The 21,742-nt window shown below is 40.0% G+C and overlaps 1 protein-coding gene across 1 annotated transcript in view; it reads right to left on the reverse strand.

The window, feature by feature from the left end:
* Exoc6b (exocyst complex component 6B) overlaps positions 1-21,742 on the reverse strand; it is a 440,601-nt gene that overhangs the window by 140,969 nt on the left and 277,890 nt on the right. The window contains exon 19 of the mRNA XM_051154822.1: positions 693-834. Within this exon, the coding sequence (XP_051010779.1) occupies positions 693-834 (142 nt within the window). The remainder of the gene's footprint in view (positions 1-692; positions 835-21,742) is intronic.

The following is a 21,742-nucleotide window of genomic DNA, read 5'->3' on the forward strand; positions in this document are numbered from 1 at the left end:
CCAGCCTAAAGGGATACATCTTACAATACTGCTCATGTATCTATGGCTTGGGGAACATGGAGAAGAAGGGACAGAAAAACTGTGATGGACAGAATACCAGGGAGTCCAATGTGAAAAATCGCTCTTAGAGATAGATGCGTAAACAAGACCAAAACAATGGCAATACCAAACGGCCATGTTAACAAGGAACTAGGAGCATCTCACAGTCACACTTCTGTACAATAACTACAGGCAATAGTGACTGTTGGGCGAATTAGCCTCTCCTAGGGATGAGCTCCCTTATGGTTAGCAAGTACACTGTGGGAAGCTACACACACACACACACACACACACACACACACACACACACACACACACACACACGTTTGTAACAATAATCATTAAAGAATAAGAAGCTATCAACTTGTAAGTTGAGGGGGTCATGTAAGGGGTTGAATGGAAGGCAGCTGGGAGGGAGGGATGAAGAAAAGGGAGGGGAAAGAAATATAATTTTATTTCAATTAAAACATACTTTAAAAACTCAATATAAAAAATTAAAATAAACAAAATGTCCTGTAAGAGACCTTTACAATCCAGATATTTTTTGACACCATGAGACACATTGATTCTACAGACTTAAAACTGTTGAGATTTCTTTCACATCAGGGACAATGCTTATGAAACAAGCATGCACAGATGGGTCGCTGACTTACGTTCACATTCCCTGACATCCAGGTTGAACTGCTGCAATGCTCCCAAAGTGAGCTGCCTTACTTCTGCTTCTAGCAAAAGTTGCATCAAGGACGTGGCTAAATGCTTGCAGGCTGACATACAGGCTGTCTGGGCCACTTTCCCCTGCGAAACAAACACGTAAACCAGAAAGTTAGTGGATTCAAATGAAATGCCATCTAAATCTATTTATTTGTTGATTTATTTAATTTATTTAAGACAGAACCTCAAATATCCCATGATGGCTTCAAACCTGCTATGCAGCCAAGGGTGACCTTGAATTTCTGATTTTACTGTGTTGGAGTTGTAGGCGAGCACCACCATGCCTCACATATGAGTTGCTGTGGTCAAACTGAGGTCTTTGTGCATTCTAAGAAAGCACTCAACTGACTATGGACATCCCTAGATGAGAAAGTTTACTTATTCCAGTCTTCAATTTATTTAAAATTCTTCCTATCATGATACTCACACATCTAATAGCCTTGGGATTAAACATATATTAAAAGCAATTATTTTTAAATACAGGCTCCATCGCACCAGTCACTGTAATTAGAACAGTAAGATATTTTCATAAAACCCAGCTATGGCACCATGAAGCATATTTTAAAAATTAACAGTGAGGAAGCAATATTCAAAAATTGTAAGTAAACTGAGAAAGAATATTGCAGAGAGAATAAATATTAAAAAGTCTGTTTCTTTATCCACTCTTCAACTGAGCAACACTTAGGCTGTTTCCAGGTTCTGGTTGTTATGAATAAGGCTGCTATGAACATGGCTGAGCATATGTCCTTGTTGTGTGGTGGAACATTTTCTGGGTATTTTCCAAGAAGTGGAATAGCTGGGTCTTGAGGAAGCCTTATTCCCATTTTTCTGAGAAAGTGCCAGATAGATTTCCAAAGTGGTTGTACTAGTTTGTACTCCCACCAGCAATGAAGGAGCGTTCCTCTTTTTCCACATCCTCACTAGCATGTGGTGTCACTTGAATTTTTGATCTTAGCCATTCCAATGGGTGTAAGATGGAATCTCAGAGTCGTTTTGATTTGTATTTCTCTGATGACTAAGGAGGTTGAGCATTTCTTTAGATGTTTCTCAGCCATTCAATATTCCTCTGTTGAGAATTCTCTGATCAGTTCTGAGTCCCATTTCTCAGTTGGGTTATTTGGTTTGGTGGTGTTTAATTTCTTGAGTTCTTTATATAGTTTGGATATTAGACCTTTCTCAGATGTAGGGTTGGTGACAGTGTTTCCTACCTTACAGAAGCTTCTCAGCCTCATGAGGTCCCATTTATTAATTGTTGACCTTAAGGCCTGGGCTGTTGGTGTTCTGTTCAGGAAGTTGTCTCCTGTGCCAATGTGTTCCAGGCTCTTCCCCACTTTTTCTTCTAACTGATTAGTGTTTCTGGTTTTATGTTGAGGTCTTTAATCCACTTGGACTTGAGTTTTGTGCATGGTGACAAATATGGGTCCAATTGCATTATTCTACATGTAGACATGCAGTTAGACCAGCACCATTTGTTGAATATGCTATTTTTTTTTCCCATTGAATGGATTTGGCTTCTTTGTCAAAAATCAAGTGACGATATGTGTGTGGATTCATTTCTGGGTATTCAATTCAATTCCATTGATCAACCAGCCTATTGCTGTGCCAGTACCATGCAGTTTTAATTACTGTTGCTTTATAGTACAGCTTGAGATTAGGTATGAAAATTCCTCTGGAGGATCTTTTATTGTATAGGATTGTTTTTGCTATTCTGGGTTTTTTGTTTTTCTATAGGAAGTTGAGCATTGATCTTTCAATGTTTACACTATGGAATACTACTCAACTATTAAAAACAAGGAAATTCCAAAATTTGTGGACAAATGGATGGGACTAGAAAAGATCATAATGAGTGAGTTAACCCAGAAGCAAAAAGACTCACATGGTATATATTCACTTATAATTGGGCACTAGCCCAAAAGGCACTTCCCATGAAAGTCTTCACTTACCAGGAGATTGGGATAGATGTTAGGTCTTCCTACTGAGACTCTAAGTAAGAGAAATATAGGAGATGGGGACATAGAAGGACACAGAGTGTCCTAGAAACCTACAAGAAGAACATCGTGATGGGTGGATTGGGGCTCAGGGAGTTCTGCTCAAACTATTGCACTAACCAAGGACAATACAATAGTAAGCATTGAACCCCTACTCTGATCTACCCAATGGACAGGACATTCTCCACAGTTATGTGGAGAGCAGGGACTGACTCTGACATGAACTCTGGTGCTCCATATTTGACCACCTCCCCTTGGTGGGGAGGCCTGGTGGCACTCAAAGAAAGAATAATCAGGCTACCAAGATGAGACTTGATAGCCTATGACCATATAGTGGGGGAGGAGGTCCCCCTAGGTCACAGACCTAGGGGAGGGGAATAGGGTGAAAGCGGGGGCGGGGGCAGGGGGAGGAATGGGAGGATACAAGTGATGGCACGGCAATTGAATTGTAATCTGAATAAATTTTTTAAAAAGTCTCTTCCAAAAATTCCTTATAAATTCTATCAATGGTCTCTAGATGTAAATCAGTATTTACTGCTTTATGACTTGTCAGTAAATGCAAAAGAAAAATAGTCTCCAAGGTGTAATTAAAAGAATGAATTTTGTCTTCTTATAAAAGATTGAGATTTATCAATAAATTCTAAGCTAATTTTTAAAATAGATTTAAAATTAATATTTAACTATCTTTATGAAAGCATTTAAAGCACTTACAAATTCACTAATATTACAAACACAGTTTATGCTCCTGGATGACATCAATAATTGCTGTCCTACTTTGCATCAGAAGTGTCCACTATTGGTATTAGGTTATACTTCTGTACTCTGTAAATACTATTCCGAGGGGCCTGGGGTATGGTTCAGTGCTAGTCCACTTGCCTAATAGTGCCTGTGGGCTTGGAATCCAAGTCCAGCATCACAAAGAAGAGAAAAACAGAAAAAGAAATGCTGTTGTGACTAGTACACAACCAGAAACAACAAGCTGCTCTGTATGCCCACTTGTGGCCATCCTATGCCATACTTCCCTTATTATGGATTCTGTCATAGTCTGTCATGGAATGTGAGTCCTTGGGATTGTGCCTTTAAAGCTCTCTTCCTCCTTAAACAGGAAGTTATCACCCCCTCTTTCCCCCAATATATGACTATGGAGGCTGGAATCATCTCTCATATAGGTACATTAGGCCAATGCTTAACTTAGGCCCCAACTTGCTACTTTTTTGGTGTCTTTATTGGAGGTTTTGGAGGAAGTGGTGTCTGAACATCTTGGCAGGTTTGTATCTATATTTTTATTTTTTATTTTTGCCTGTTCTCATAGATTCCAATTTTAACCATAACTTCCCAGGAATCCCAAATGCCCATTTCCCACGCTATTCCTCAAGATGCTTCTTCAACACTACACCACTTTCTCAGACACAGCAGTCACTTTGCTCTCAGCTCTGGCCACGGTCTTCCTAGGCCAACAGCACTGCCGTTCTGCAGGGTTCTCCAGCAGGAGACTGTGGGGCTCGAGATTATTTTCCTTCTCTGGGATTGTCACCCTGCACTGTGGGCTGTCCAACGGAAAGCATCTAGTCCAAAACTCAAGGTCAAGGCTGGTACTAGTTACTGTGTCATGGTTACCAGTGGGCGTCTCATCTTTTCTTCTGTAATACACTTATGCTAAATATATATTGTTATCTCTATAGGGTAATCTGAATTTTCTTCCAAATTTTCTAAAGTTTCAGCTATTGTCCTCTGGTCCCATCATGTCCCTAAGAATTCCACTATAATTCTTACTATCCCCTCAATGTGCCTTTGTTCTCTACCAGCATTTAAAAGATTCTTTTTATATTTAAACACTGGGTTTCATGTAGACTAGGCTGACTTCAAACTAGCTATTATGATGAGGAGTGTTCTTGAACTACCGATCCTCATGTCTCTACTGCCCAAGTAGTGGGATTAAAGGCATACATACGATAAACCACACACTAGGCAGTGGCAGGAATAAACCCAGGGCTTGATGGGTGCTAGGTGACTATTCTACCAACTGAGCTATATCCCAACTCCATTAAGATGCCCTTTTCTCTACATTTAACATCAACAACCTCAGCATTATTTATCTCCAAGAAGTGTTCTTTCACTGTACTATACATGTCTCTATGAGCTTGCAGTCTGGAATACGGCATCTTCTCTGGTGAGGAGGCACCTTGGGCACCACTTCCTTGAGTGATGCTTCTGTACTGCTATCTCTTTCTCCTCAGCTAGAACACGGAGAGCAGATAGGCCCACTTAAGACGCAGTTAATTGCATGTTGGGCTTTCCTATGACGCAGTCAGGAGAAACCATAGTTGAAATCTTGATCTGTGTGTGTGTGTGTGTGTGTGTGTGTGTGTGTGTGTGTGTGTGTGATATGTAACGTAGTGCTTTTGAGATGCTGGACAGCAGTGCCAATGGCTATCCACAGACACAGGGTATCAAGAGCTGACAGCATGCTATGATAAACTGCTGTTCAATGTGTTCTATGCATTGTCAACTTCCTGTTGTCCACTTAGGATAGGTTTGTTAGGACGTAGTCTCATCAGGTGAATAAAATGCATCTTAGATCTCTCAACTATGCTCTATGCTCAACAAGTTTGCTTAGGGGTGGGAGGTAAGAGACCCTTTCTGTTTTTTTTCCCTCCTACTTCCCTCTGTTTTTTGGGCCAGATCTTGTGATATAGTCAAGGCTAGCTCAAATCTGAATTCCCATTTCTGCTTACCAAGTAGAACTAATAATAAGCTCAGCTAATCTGGGTGCTTCCTACAGAGCTGATCTTGAGTTACTCATCCTGAACTCAGTATTGAGTCCATTGTTCAATGTATTTAACGCACCTTTTAAAACTCAGGTAAAAAACCAGTTGCAGTAGTATACAACTGGAATCCTAACACTCAAGGGGTAGAAGTCCAGGGTTTGAAGCCAGCCCAGTGTAAGACACACCACACCTTCTGCTCCACCCCCATATGAGCCTTTAATTTCAGATTTTGCTATTTTAGAATAATCTTAATCCTGTTCATATACCTCATCTTTTTTGCTATTTTCCTACCCTGAAAGTTTGTTGTTGTTGTTGTTGTTCTTTGTTGCTTTTGTTCATTTCCTTGCCTTTTTTAAAAACATCAATGTGTGAATCATCTCAGGATCTGCACTAATCAACTATATAAATTTTTATTGTAAGTAATTTTTTCCTTCTTATTAGCGTTTTGGAAAGTCTTATTTTGTACTTTGTACCTTGCAGGTGAGAGATTATTCAGTCTCTAGATTAACTTCTCAGCCCCAAAAGAGTTTGGAAATTAGATATAGCAAGAAGCTAGACAGTTGGTTTATTTAGACTTGTTCTGGAACTTTTTTTTACTATGGATCTATGCTCATCTTGCCTTGACTCTCAGCCTTGTTGTTCGTTCCTGTGCATGGCCATTCTGGCCTTTCAACTAAATAGCACAGCTTTCACCAGCCTCTCCAGGGACACAATCCTCTCTGTATCTGTCTGGAAACTTCTGGAATATCTGTTCAATTCTCAGTCTTCAGCAACTGTCTTCCAAATCCCCATAGTGTCTATTTGCCTGTGTAAGCTTAACAACTAGCCAGCAATCAAGAGTAACTTTTTCTTTCTTCACTTCTTTGGTATTCTGCTTATGTAATTATTGGCTTACTGAAGCCCTTACTGGTGGCACATGCCTTTAATCTCAGCACTCAGGAGGCAGAGGCAGGGAGTGTGAGGCCAGCCTGGTCTAAAACGTGAGCCGAGGACTGCCAGGGCTACATAGAGAAACCCTTTCTTGGAACCCTCCCTCACCCCACCCCCCCATGAGATTTGACTTATGGATATCACAAACATTGACTGAAGCATCTCCTTCCTTAGGCAATACTATGGATTCATAGTTTCTCAAAAATTTACAGTGGTTTGTGGCTAGAAGATAAGCCCAACGTTAGTGCTACCAAGTCATGTCTTATAAGAATCTGTTTCTCTTTTTAAACAATTTGTTTTGAACTTTTTCTTTTTTTTTCCAAATTTTTTTTATTAATTTATTCTTGTTACATCTCAATGTTTATCCCATCCCTTGTATCCTCCCATTCTTCCCTTCCTCCCATTTCCCATTATTCCCCTCCCCTATGACTGTTCCTGAGGGGGATTACGTCCCCCCCCTGTATATGCTCATAGGGTATCAAGTCTCTTCTTGGTAACCTGCTGTCCTTCCTCTGAGTGCCACCAGGTCTCCCCCTCCAGGGGACATGGTCAAATGTAAGGCACCAGAGTACGTGAGAAAGTCATATCCCACTCTCCACTCAAGTGTGGAGAATATTCTGACCGTTGGCTAGATCTGGGAAGGGGTTTAAAGTTTACCGCCTGTATTGTCCTTGGCTGGTGCCTTAGTTTGAGCGGGACCCCTGGGCCCAAATGGATAAAGAAACTGTGGTACATATACACTATGGAATACTACTCAGCTATTAAAAACAAGGAATCCCCGAAATTTGTGGATAAATGGATTGAGCTAGAAATGATCATAATGAGTGAGTTAACCCAGAAGCAGAAAGACTCAAATGGTATATACTCACTTATATCTGCATACTAGCCCAAGGGGCATGTCCCACGAAAGCCTTCACTTAACAGGAAACTGGGACAGAGGGGAGGACATCCTACTGGGACTCTAAATGAGAGACGCATGGGAGAATAGCAAAGTAGAAAGATCCAGAGGGTCCTAGAAACCTACAAGTAGAACTTTTTCTTTTTAAAGACAGATTCCTGCTCTGTAGTCCAAGGTGACCTCAGACTTGCACCAGTACTTCTTCTGCCTGAGCCCCGTGTGCACCGTTACACCCAGAAATTCCAGGGTCTCATTATACAGCCCAGGCTGGCCTCCAACTGGTCAGCCTCCCACTTCAGTCTCGTGGTTGTTGGTATTACAGCATGTGCTACCATACTTGGCTCAGAGCCTTTTTAATTTACCAATTTATATCAACCCAGGGGTGGGAGACAAACCTGTAAGAGTCATTTAAAGAAAGTCTCTCTAGTCAACAGTTTCCTGTCTCTGAGTACTAAGCACCCAGTACTTTCCATTACCACTTGGCAAACATTTTTGCTTCATAAAAAATCTGATGTCTTTTGAATTAAAATTGACAGTAAAGGATGAAGAGTGAAACCATTAATGAGTGCATGTATATAAACATCCCTACAACACTGGCATTAACCTTTTCTCCATCTTACTATGTGCAAACTAAGATTATTTTAATGGTTGAGTTAAAAAAATGCTGCTTAGAACACAGTTCCTCACTTGCACTAAGTGCTCACCAAGTGCAATACACATAATTTTTATTCCTGTGGTGCTAAGTATGGAAAAGTGGTTTTAAAAAAGCCACGGAGTATATATGCTTAAAATGTGTTTTATGGATACAGAATATTTTATTGCTCATGTCTTCTATAGAATTACATGAATTTCTCCTTTTAAACAAAGTAATTCTGTCTGGGGCGGGGAGTGAAAGTCCACTTCCTTCTGAAGCAAATCAAGGGAAGCATGCAATTAAATGCTAAATTGAGCAGAGTAAACGCTAAGCCCTATCTGATTTTAGAAAGAAAGAAAAAAAAAAAAAAAAAAAGGTTACACGGTCCAAATAGTTACAGAAGCCTCACATGGTAGGGATAGCTGAGTGAACCTTATCATGTTCCAAGCACAGCAGTGGACAATCTCTCAACCGACTTACATGTCACTATGAACGAAACATAAAGTACTCTACAAAGAACAACTTCTGCACTTTGGGCTTCCACAGAATCAGTCCTCCCAGCAAAACACAAGAACTTCATTTCTCTCTCCATAACTCCTGTTCAGGTTGCAGGTCAATTTCATTCAGCCTGCCCATTAACACAGACATGTTTTTGAAGGCATTCAGTCTCTGTCATGCTTGCCGTTTTACCAGATGGCAACCTAGATGCCAGCAAATCAGACTCAAATATTAATGAGCAAAAGGTCATGATGAGGTAATCTCCACGGTTCTACTGGTTCCTGTTCTCTGACCCTATCCAATTCCCCCTGCCCTTTCTCCGGGCTCTTTCTACATACATTTACAATCATGGGCTCATTTTCAAGACACACCCTCTTGGCTGTAATTTCACTTGAAGTGTGTTTTAAGTGGAGGACTCCCAGATGGCAGCTAGGAACCCAAGGGTGACCGACAGACACAAGAGTTCCCAATAGAAGGGGAGAGGGAAACCCACTAAAATCCAAATCTGATTTTGAAATTTGATTTTTAACTACTAGAATGTGGGTAAGAGGAGGAAAAAGAAACCCCTCTTTCAAATTTTCCAATAAGCTATTTAATAAAGTGACAAAGCAGAGCATATTAAAATATTAACCAAAGCTTCCAGGAAAACCTGTATAATCTCAATTGTTTATTCAAGACCTTTACAAACCTCATAAAAAATTAAGTGGGTTTGGAAAAAACACACCACAGCCATAGGAGAAAGTTTACAAAACACAATGGTGCCGACGCCTGCCTGTCTGCCAGCCAGTCCCTTTACCTCCACTGTAGGACTTATTACTCAGCTCCTAACTGGGCCTTCCCTAAGAGGACTTTCCCTCCCAAACACCTCATTAGTGGCCCTGCCTTCTTGAGCTAATGCATCCTGTAGTGCTCTGCTTCTGTATCCTCTGCCAGTAACGAACGCTTCATTTCAGAATACTTCAAACCTTGAGGTAATTCTCAGAAGAAACACATTTAAAATCTTCTTTCTGTGAATGTAACCAGAGCTTTAGTTTATCTCACAATGGGAGGACAGTACAAGAGCAGCAGCAAGTCCACTTGTGAGAACCGATAATACAACAACACAGGCCTGAAGAGAAGCCAGGCTCTGGCTCACATCGACTGCGGCCCACATCTTGGCCTTTCATTCACATGACCTTAACAGCATTCGTTAATCTTGGTTGGACATACATAGCTCCCTCACAAGTAAATAGGGATGCGCCAGTCTAGATAGACCGTGTACAATGAATGAAAATGGAATCCAGAGCTGTTCAACCTGCAGCAGGAGGAGCGGGTAGCTACTTTGTTACAAGACATTCTTACAACCCTTGCCATAACCACTGCCCACCAGTGAAGAAAACTTTGAAGTGAAATTTAAGTTTCCCAGGCAGAATAAAATACTCTACATTTCATAAAAAGTAGGTATAGAACAATGCAACATAAAATATTAATCTGAGCTAGGCTCAGCAATAATCAACCTTCCAGCACCATAAAATCTATTCGAGTTCATTAGATTGTAGGAAACAGATAAATGAAAAAAAAAAATCATTGCTTGAAAAGAAAAATATTCGTAAGTCATTCATAACTCAGGAAAATGGGCATTTTCTCTGCACTCCTTTCATTTCCCTTCTGAATAGCTTCGGAAGGGAGCTGTGGAGGGGACTCCAGTGGGCACCTGTATAAAGGCTCCAAAACATGTTGACAGAGCAGGAAACCGAAAGGCTGCCTTGTTCACTAGGAATTTGATATCACACAACTCGTTAAAGCCTAATGAAGCCAATAGCTAGTGAAATACACAAACATCTATCCGGCAGCAGCCCCTTCAGTGCAGCTCCCCTCCAGGACTTCTAGAAGCAGAGACCCAGAAAAGGACAAAAAGCTTCCAAGTGTTAAAATGAAGACCAACAGAATGAGAGACAAAGCCAGAAGCTCAGTGGGAGAAGCACTGAGAGCCCCCACTAGTCACGGACAGTTCTGGACCATCCTGACTAAAGCACGAGTCTATGCTTTGCTGTTTCTCCTCTTTCACCAGACGGCTGCTTCATTTACTCCAGTCTTCTAGGCTTCCTTCTGATCTAAACATGTAGAACTGAAAGGAGAAGGGTGAACCAAGTGCAGCATCACTTCTGAGATGTTCTGCTAGGTCAAAGCCAGTAAAGACCTCGCAGATCTGAGGTCAGGTTGGGCAGTTTGCTGGGTAATCTTAACCAGCCAACCTGAGCAGATGCAGAGGTGTCCAGACAATTAATAAGGCACAGCCCTGGGTGCTTCTATCATCGCATTTCCAGAGAACATTAACTAAGGGGTGACTCCCCCAGAACGTGGCTGGCACATCCCATAGGCTGGGGGCTAGGGTGAATTTATATAAATAAAAGAGGACAGGAGAGGGAGCAAGCTAGAGTGCGCGGCATTCTCTTTCTTTGTTTCCCAGCTGACATGATCTAAGCTTCCCAGCAGGATGGACTGGAATCTATGCTATACAACACAAAAGCAAGTCTTTTCTACTGTAAGTTGTTTTGTTTAGGTACTCTGTCACAGTGGTGAAAAACTAACACAAAAGGGGTGCTCAGGCCCAGGAAAAACTACTGCAGGAAGCAATAACAGACTCTCTTGTTGTCAGGTCTTCAGACCCAACATGGGGGTGGTACAAGTTGGTTCTACTGGGCTGCCAGCTTGCCAATTTTAAAACATCATCATTGAAGATACACGTTGTAAAAGCCATTGCAAAAGAGCATGGAACCTAATTAAACTCAAGGTAAGTTTAACAACTGCCTAAAACATCTATCAAATGTAGGTATTAGTAACTATTGCTGAAAACATACAAGCTAAGAAAATAGTGTTTTAATAATAGCATTCTTAATTTAAAGTACTAGATCAAATTTTTAAAAATCCTAGGCTAAAGAATGTTTCCGGAGAAATGAAAGATTTATACTTTTCTTTTTTTAAATATATATTTTATTAATTTATTCATATTACATCTCATTTGCTATCCCATCCCTTGTATCCTCCCATTCCTCCCTCCCTCCTGCTTTCCCCCTACTCCCCTCCCCTATGACTGTGACTGAGGGGGACCTCCTCCCCCTGTATATGCTCATAGGGTATCAAGTCTCTACTTGGTAGCCTGCTATCCTTCCTCTGAGTGACACCAAGTCTCCCCATCCAAGGGACGTGATCAAATATGGGGCACCAGAGTTTGTGTGAAAGTCAGTTCCCTCATTGCTGGTGGGAATGCAAACTAGTACAGCCATTTTGGAAATCTATCTGGTGCTATCTCAGAAAACTGGGAATAGGGCTTCCTCAAGACCCAGCTACTCCACTTCTTGGAATATACCCAGAAGATGCTCCAGCACACAACAAGGACATATGCTCTACCATGTTCATAGCAGCCTTATTCATAATAGCCAGAACATGGAAACAGCCCAAGTGTCCCTCAGCAGAAAAATGGATAAAGAAACTGTGGTATATTTACACTATGGGATACTACTCAGCTATTAAAAACAAGGAATTCCCAAAATTTGTGGACAAATGGATTGAACTAGAAATGACCATAATGAGTGAGTTCACCCAGAAGCAGAAAGAGTCAAATGGTATATATTCACTTATATCTGCATACTAGCCCAAAGGGTGTGCCCCATGAAAGTCTTCACTGACCAGCAAAGTGGGACAGAGGGGAGGACATCCTATTGGGACCTTAGGTGAGAGAAGCAAGGGAGAATGGGGAAATAGAAGGAGCCAGAGGGTCCTAGAAACCTACAAGAAAAACATTATGATAGGCAGATTTGGGCCCAGGGGTCCTGCTCAAACTATGGCACTAGCCAAGGACAATACGTGCAGTAAACTTCAAACCCCTACTCGGATCTACCCAATGGACAGGACATTCTCCACAGTTGAGTGAAGATTTATACTTTTCAAAGTTCTAAGTATGTGGGGGAAAAAACTAAGCAGATTTGACCTATGTAGCAAATGTACATACAGAAAATTTAAAAAGAGATAGTGTGAAACCACACAGCACAAGTGAAACTAAGTAGTTAATTGCATCTTGTTTAAAAAACCTTGACCAAGGACAAAGACAAATCACAAAAAGATAAAAGAAGAAAGTAAATCCATAGAACTATCACATGTTAATGAGAAATATCTTCATACCTAATACAGTGTCACTTCCTATAAGCATTCTAAAATATAAAGGTCCCAGCTGCCAAGACCTCCTTACAACATGTGACAGTTCACTAAACCATCTAAGAAAACAGCTGCATAAATACCAAAATACAAGAACAACCGATCCTCATAGAACATACTGAGATTGACACATCAAGCCTAAAAAAGGAATAATGGTAAATGGGCTAGAATAACCCTGTAGTAATGTGAATACACAGCTACAAACTAGAGGCTGCATAACGGTTAGTCACGATGCACACCTAACGTTGGAACATCAAACGACAAGAACTAGTCCAAAGAACTCGCCAACATTAGCATTTTCTCTCTTTTAATTATTTAACAATGGGTTATATTACAGCATTTTCATACTTCCATTTCCTTACACTTGAATCTGATATGTGTCCCTCCCTCTCAACACAAGCAGGTGTGCAGGTGGAGCTAAACATGAACCTAAACTTTTTGACACACTACATAAAATAAAGTATTCATGTGATCATAGATCTGAACACAAAAGTTAGAATTATAAATTTACAAAAATTATAGGAAAAATGTACCCGTTGTACTAAGGTAATATTTTATATAGCATATATATTCTAATGATTAAACTCAAAATTTATATGCTGAACCTAATACAAATAAAGTCTTCTGTTAATAATGGTCTGGTTAAGAAAAGTAAAAAGAATAGGCATAAAAAAGACATTTAGATTAAATAATACTGGTAACAATGTACCCTTAATCTTATAATTTCTCAACAATGACAAAAAATCTACTTTAAAATAAGGGAGAAGATCTAATAAACATATGACAGAAAACTACAAACAAGCAAAGAGAACTCGGGGATGCTCATTACAATGTGTTGGGGAGATGGAAAGCAAACATTCAGAAAAATACCAATGTGTGTTACTGAAATACTACATTAAATTAAAAAATATGACAAAAGTAAATGTTGGCAATAACTTTTCATAGTTTCTTCTCTTATACACTTCTTTTGGGAAAAATTAACATCACAAAACCTTTCAGAAAATGTGTCTATTTCTTAAAAAGCTGAATACACTTATTTTTGACACAGAATAGAAATTAAAACAAGCAGAAGCCACTTACTAGTTTTAAGATCACACAGAAAAGAAAACTAGATACTATTTAATGGAATTATAAGTACAGAACAAGTTACGTGACAGGTGCCTATAATCCTAGCACTTGGGTTTATACTACTGTTTGAGGTAGTAGCAGGGCAAGTTCTAGGCCAGCCTGGGCTGCACAGAGTTTCAGACAAACATGGGATATATTTGACTCCACCTCAAACTTAAGTAAATAAGTGAATAAATAAAGATAGCAAGTTGGGAAAAAAAGTTTAAACTATACTAATATACCTAAAAAGTATTTTGTCAATATTATACATCTACATGGCCATACAGAAAATGGAAGTACCAAAACCAAAGCATTACAAAAGGGTAGCTGTGTGTAGCACATCTATAATCCCAGCATTGAGGATGGCTAGGCAGGAGGATCAGGAGCTTAAGTTAGTCCTCAGGCACCCGGTGAGTTACATGAGATTCGATAAACAAACAAGCAATAAATAAACCAACAAGGGCAGATGACATGGCTCTGCAGGTAAGGCCTCTTGCTGAGAGGCTGTTTGTAGGCAACATTCCCAGAAGTTGCTCTTCTGAATTCCATCAGTCATGGACAAATACAGCCAGTGAGCCAGATCCATAGTTTCTACAGCCATTGAATTACTAAAGAAATGTTCGTGGAAAGCGGAAGCTGTACCTGTTCTCTATGTCCAGTTACTTTCCACTGAGCTCAAATCCTTAAGTGTGGTCCCACTGTGTGTGTAGCATTGCACTATGTTATGCAACCTATCTCCAGACTATTGACAGCATGCAGCAGCTATGCACAGGTTACATGCAAATAGGAAAACCCTTGTGGCCAGGTGCTTGGGCATCCACAGAGTCTCATGGCTACTAGGCAAGGAGGGGCTGGACCAGTCTCCCATGCACACCCAAGGTTGGTGATCTATGTCACAGACCACAGATTCTCAACTTCATTTCCAAAGACATGTTCTATGATTCTTGATTGGACAATTCTAAAATACCATTTTTCTTTTTTATAAAAATCATCTAAGACTATAAAATAAAGTTGTCTACCTTATCATAACGCTTATGTGATTTCAGAACTTCAACCTGTCTTTGTGCTTACAGTTAAGCTGGTATCAAGTCAGGATTATTTTACATGAGCAAGCTACTACACATATAGAGAGATTTTTGTGTAACTGTATGAAATTAAAGTCAAATTAGCCTACCAAACAGTCGAAAGACAGTCCCACAGGAGGCTAACTATGAAGGAAATCACACCAACATCTTGAACCTTACTATAAAATCCAGGCTAGATATAGTGATTTAGTAAGCAAAACAATAACACTGAAAATATGAAGCCAGTGTTGTTCATTTTAATTTTATTGGCTGCAAATATTTAAATTTGCGTAACTGTATATTTAATATATTCATATTTTATATTATATAAGATATATATTATTTATAAGGTATTTATGCCTACTTCATATTTATTATATATGGGTAATACTACTAAAAATAAAAAGTTTAATTGAAATTTTATCTTCAGAAATGTGGCACATTGGGCTGATCTAAAACACAGAAATTATGATTTAGATATGCTATTTTAAATACACACCCACACAAAATATAATAAAAGCATGGTCAAAAGAAAGGCAATCTTTGGTTGCTAGAAATGAGCAAGACAGAGAGGTCAGAGCCTGAGCTGGCTTGTCTCAGATGTAGAAGGAGATGAAGTCAGAGCCGTCTGGCAACTAAATACCAAATGTTAATGCTGATACAGTTCTAGAGTCTGGAAGATAAAAGGCCTGACCAGGAGTATTTTCACTGAAAGGTGATCAGGACAAGATGTCATGGAGCTTTGTCTCCTCTCTACAGCCGGTGGCAGTAGAAAGGTGGCTTACCCAAGAGAAACTGATTCCAAGTCTGGGCTTGATGCTGGAACTCCTGATGGCTATGCAGTACAGGAGTCCCCAAGCTGCACTCTAAATACAAACCGGTCCTAGGCTGTTGAGACGCCTGAGATGAAACCCACACCAAGCATAAAGCAGCTGTGTGGTTGCTCTGAGTATCCAAGAATCAGGAGTTTCTACGGGGTAAGAGGTGGTTCCCATTAAATATGAGCAAAAAATCAAAAATTATATCTGGTTAAAGAAGCAACTACTAAGAAGAAAAAAACTTTGCAAAAAAATAATAGTAAGGAGCACAGAAACTTGGGATAAAAATTTTAAGAGGCTCAGTAAATTCATGTTTATATGTAAGACAAAAGGTACTTAAACTTGAGTGAATTAATGAGTGAATAAAACACTGCAGAGGGTTGGGAGACTTCTAGGCAGATATTGTTGCTGAAACTGACAAGCAATGGGTGGCAGCACTAGGATGCTGGTTCACACAACCCCTAAGGCTGAGGCTAGAAGACCAGCACAGGTTTGAGAAAAGTGTGGCCTATAAAGTAAGTTCTAGGCTAGCCTGGGCTACCATGAGAGCCTACAGTTAAAAAAAAAAAAACAAATAAAACAATAAAAGAAAATAAAGCATACCAGTGAGTCACATAAAACAGAGTGGGCTAAGAATTATCCAGAATGAGAATAAGAAATATAGAAACATAAAAGTAACAAGGAAAAAACAAATGGCTGGAGAAAACAAAACAGTACACTAAGGAAACTGAGTAAGAGCTCAGAACTCTGACAGCTAGTTAGACATGAGCAGCGATGTAACATAAGCATTGCAGATGAAGAGGTTCATACAGATCTGGGAACAGTGTTCTAGCCAACAAAGCTTGCTTGACAGTAATTTTCAATGTGCACTGGCTGTTGGAGAGCCCTTAGAAGGCAGCCTTGAAAACCCACAACATGAGTAGCTTTGGTACTTGCACAAAGAGGACACTCACAGCTTGACACAGACACCTGCAAGGCATGACTCTGGGTCACAGCAAACAATCCCCCTGTCACATGGGAGCTAAGACAGCTTTCAAGTGAAAGACAACAATTACAGGTGCTAGTCCTTAAGGTTTCATTGTTGGTGTTTTCCCTTCTAGTCTAAGTCTAAGTCAAGCAAATTTTCTTCCAAATAACAGAATTCATTTTATGGAAAATTTCTCCCAAATATTCTTTTTTTAAAAATTTTTTTTATTAATTTATTCTTGTTACATCTCAATGTTTATCCCATCCCTTGTATCCTCCCATTCTCCCCCCCCCCCCATTTTCCATTATTCCCCTCCCCTATGACTGTTCCTGAGGGGGATTACCTCCCCCTGTATATGCTCATAGGGTATCAAGTCTCTACTTGGCTACCTGCTGTCCTTCCTCTGAGTGCCACCAGGTCTCCCCCTCCAGGGAAGATGGTCAAATGTGAGGCACCAGAGTACGTGAGAAAGTCATATCCCACTCTCCACTCCACTGTGGAGAATGTTCTGACTGTTGGCTAGATCTGGGAAGGGGCTTAAAGTTTACCGCCTGTATTGTCCTTGGCTGGTGCCTTAGTTTGAGCGGGACCCCTGGGCCCAAATCTGCCTATCATAATGTTCTACTTGTAGGTTTCTAGGACCCTCTGGATCCTTCTACTTTGCTATTCTCCCATGCTTCTCTCATTTAGAGTCCCAATAGGACATGCCCCTTGGGCTAGTATGCAGATATAAGTGAGTATATACCATTTGATTCTTTCTGCTTCTGGGTTAACTCACTCATTATGATCATTTCTAGCTCAATCCATTTATCCACAAATTTCGGGAATTCCTTGTTTTTAATAGCTGAGTAGTATTCCATAGTGTATATGTACCACAGTTTTCTTTATCCATTCTTCTACTGATGGACACTTAGGCTGTTTCCATGTTCTGGCTATTATGAATAAGGCTGCTATGAACATGGTTGAGCAAATTTTCTTGTTGTGTGCTGGAGCATCTTCTGGGTATATTCCAAGGAGTGAAATAGCTGGGTCTTGAGGAAGCCCTATTCCCATTTTTCTGAGATAGCACCAGATTCATTCTATGAGGCCATAGTCTCATTGATACCTAAACCTCACAAAGACTCAACAAAGAAAGAGAATTTCAGACCAATTTCTCTTATGAACATCGATGCAAAAATACTAAATAAAATACTTGCAAAACGAATACAAGAACACACCAAATATTCTTACTGACTCAGTTTCTCATAACTTCTGTGCCGCAGAATTGTCTTTTGTAGTCTTCTGCACTTCACTTCACACTGTACAACCGGAGTATATGGCAAGTGAAGCACTATCCAGGTCAGATGAAGAGCAGACTCTGTTCTAGACTGGCAGTAGCTCAGGCTGGGCTTGAACTCCTGATCCTCCTACATCCACCTCCTAAATGCAAGGCTAACAGGCATGTGTCGCTATACCCAGCTCTTACAGCAAAACACAGGCAGCCGTCTACACCAAAGTCTGAGCTTTTGACTTTGGAAGCTCCACTACTGTTTCAGAGGTTATACTTAGAAAGCTGCTAGATAGTCTAATTTTTATTTACCTTAATCTAAGATGGCTTAGCTCTCTGACAGACTGACAATCTTCTTGATTAAACCCGAACTTAGTCAATTCAAGTTCTCCAGTCTTATTTTAAAATATAGGAACTATTGATTTTAATGTCCTACTTAATATTTTCATTTCTTCTTTTCTAAATACATTGAGATTAACAAAAAATGTTATAAGTGGTAAATAATTAATCAAATAGTCATATATAAAATGAAGTATATTATTCTTGATTATTTTTAGCATCAATTCATAAGATAAAATGAGTCCCAGCCCTCGACTATTGCTACTTTATAAGCCAGACACTTCCTGAGATCCACTGGGATCCTTGCCCTGACACTAAAAGAACACAAAGGCTCTGCATGGAGTATTCTACAAATTATTTTCTAAAATCCCATAACAACAGCACAAAGCTAAGAACAAAAAATAAGACAGCAAGTAAGTCAGGACATGATGCTTTCCAAAACCACACTTGACAAATAACCAGTGGCTCTTCTTGTCTGTATGAATACTTTGTCTAACTGTCCAATTAATAGAGATCCATAAAAAAGATTATAAATATTTATCCACAACCAGATTGAAATTAGTGTCAAGTCTGAGTGCTTGACTCCAACTAGCTAAAGTGACAAGACAACAAAGATCCCTGCCATCTCTACAGAGTGTGGACAGAGACACTCAATTCAAAGATATTAATATGCAGAGGAAGCAGCCTTTCAGAAGATAGACACATTCAGCTACAATCAACCAAAAATTAGAAATCAATGGTCTTCGAGAGCTTTGCCCAGGCTTTTGTGTGTGCGCGCGCACCAACTTCTTGGGTACCAAAGTGCAATTCAAAGCAGACTGGCAGGCTGAAGATGCACCCCAAGTATACACCCTGCAATTGTGCTCACACTCACCCAAGTTCAGGGTGCTTTGGTAGCACAGCATCAGGACAAGACACTTACTGAGTTGTAGTGTAGCTCACATGACATTTCCTTTCCGTTCTCTTAGCTGACCTAAAAGTATGTGCACTGTCATAGCCAAGTATTCTTCTGTTACAGATTGGATAAAAATATGTGATAAATGATATGAGCATGCTATATATTTACATATCATTCTATTAAAAATATTTTGGCAACCCCAAGAAATTCATAACCCAGGTACTCATCTGAAATTCCAAATCAGTAGAGACAACAAGCCTTGAAGATCTACATTAAGTCAAACAAACAAACGTCAAATATCCCAAACGGAACTGGAGTTCTGAAATCAAAGGACAGACTTTCACAAAGAAAATGGTGCTAAGTCTACCGTCTATAAACCATGCCGAGTGTAGGCTGGATAAAAGTACCTGCAGAAAAAGGATAATGAAGACAGAAGCAAGGTCTTCTTAGTATGAAAGAAAAACAAAACTTAGAAACTTAAAAAAATTCATCAGCAGAGTATTATGCAATATCCAGAGGCTGTTATTGGATCTTTCTTACTGCAATCAATCAGAAATATGCACTACAACTGTATCCAAACCCCAAGAAGCAGAATATGAACCAAATCCTAGATTTAACCTTGTCAGTGCCAATTGACGAGGACATCGGCAAAGCACTATCTTCTTTCACCAATGCAGAATACCTACAAAAATAGAAACTTCACACTGGTTTCATGTTTATAATAAAGCGATTAAAGATTTTAGTGTGTACTGTCAACATGGCACCTATGCAACAATGCCAAATTTTGGTGTTCTTGCTTTGCATCTTCCATTAGTGAGGTGCAGGTACTGAAGATACTCTGGAGACTCATCTTTGTAGATTCTAAAGAGTTCACAAAATTTAAGCTGTGATGACTCAGCAGGCATGCCCCAAGCCCATCAGAGGACTCAACACTTGCTTCATACATTTCACATCAAGCAACCACTCGTGTTTGAAGAAAGAATGTAGTATAGGGCATGATGCCTTCAGAGCAGTGGAAAGACAGACAGGAAAGAGCATCGCAATGTTGTCAGGGTTCTGGGGGGCCTTCTGAAATTCTGCTTACTGTTGGGGCTCTGATGGCCTTTCCTCTTCACTGAGATTTTGACTCTGCCCTCAGGGTTTGGACACCTTCTACTCTGGGCTCTTGTCCTTACCAGAAATTCTGTTCTTTCCCTCCCTGCATGCGGATAACCCTCTGAGTTCTTCTGGACTCCAGCTCCCTGTTCACTAAATTCACTCATTTCCAGAAGGTAAACTAGTGCTCACAGAGACATCTGTCTAATCTCTCTCTGTTTTCTCGATCCTCTTAATTTACCAAACACTCCTTCCCCAGTGGGCACTACTCAGTCTGGCCCATGCAAGGACCATTCTTTGTGTTCTTCTTCTGCATATCTGTGATGTCTTCTAGGTATCACTATTCCCAAGTGTGGTGGTTTGAACAGGAATTGCTTCCAGAGGCTTAATTATTTGAATGTTTAGTCATTAGGATGTGGCACTCCTTGAAAGGGATTAGGAGGTATGGCGTTGTTTGGAGTAGATGTGGCTTTTTTTTTTTTTTTTTTTTTTTTTTTTTGGAGAAAGTGTGTCACTGGGGTGAGCTTTGGGTTTTTAGAAGCCCAAGCTAGGCCCAGTGTCTCTCTCTTCCTGCTACCTGAGGATCTGGATATAGAACTCTGAACTTCTTCATCAGCACCATATTTGCATGAATGCTTCCTGACATGCTGATAATGGACCTCTCAAATTGTAAGCAGGCCCCAATTATATACTTATGTTTATAAGAGTTACTATGGTGATTCTTTACAGTAATAGAACACTAACTAAGACACTATGTAACAAGGCTAATATATTTCCTATATCAGGCCAGGCCCTATGATTGATTACCAAACCTCCTTTAATTTTCCAAACTGTGTCTATTGGATTCTAAAAGGAACACACAGAGTTTCCCCAGCCATATGCAGCCTACTCAAATGGGACACTGGAGATGCCAGCTCCACCAGGTCAAATGCTTTCTCTCTTTGCCCAGCATTTCCAGGCCTGCTTTTCTGGTTAACACAGAATAGTTTCTCCCCCATCCCCCTATAAGGCTCTTTCGCTCCACACTTTTTGTCTACTTCTGCTAAAGATTCTGTGTCCATCAATGGACTGAACAACATCTCTTTTCCAGTCCACTCCTCTGTATTCATCCTCTCCTCTAATCTTTATGAAGAAAACAGCCACTCACTTATCTTCTGTTATACAGGTAAGTAGATTTTTATGCATACATTCTGTTGGTAAATTATCATGTACCTTTAAACCCACAGAGAATCTGGTTCATGAGCTAGGATTTGACTCTACAGAGGAATTTTAATCCAGCAACATGGCTGCTCTGGTAAGGGATCACATCCAAACATCTTCTAGGTCTATGTGATCCAGCTGGAATGTAGACACACTCTGGATTACAGAATGATCTGGCTGGAATACAGACCTTTAGTACACACCTTTAATCACAAACAATGAAGGGTAAGGTTAGTTTATAGAAGAAAGCAGCCATGTTTGAAAGAGCTGTCTAATTGAGGGGCAGACAAAATGATGAACTAGACAAAGATTTGACACAATGAATCA

The sequence above is a fragment of the Acomys russatus genome, chromosome 13 (genome assembly GCF_903995435.1).
Source record: "Acomys russatus chromosome 13, mAcoRus1.1, whole genome shotgun sequence".
Taxonomy (NCBI): Eukaryota; Metazoa; Chordata; class Mammalia; order Rodentia; family Muridae; genus Acomys; species Acomys russatus.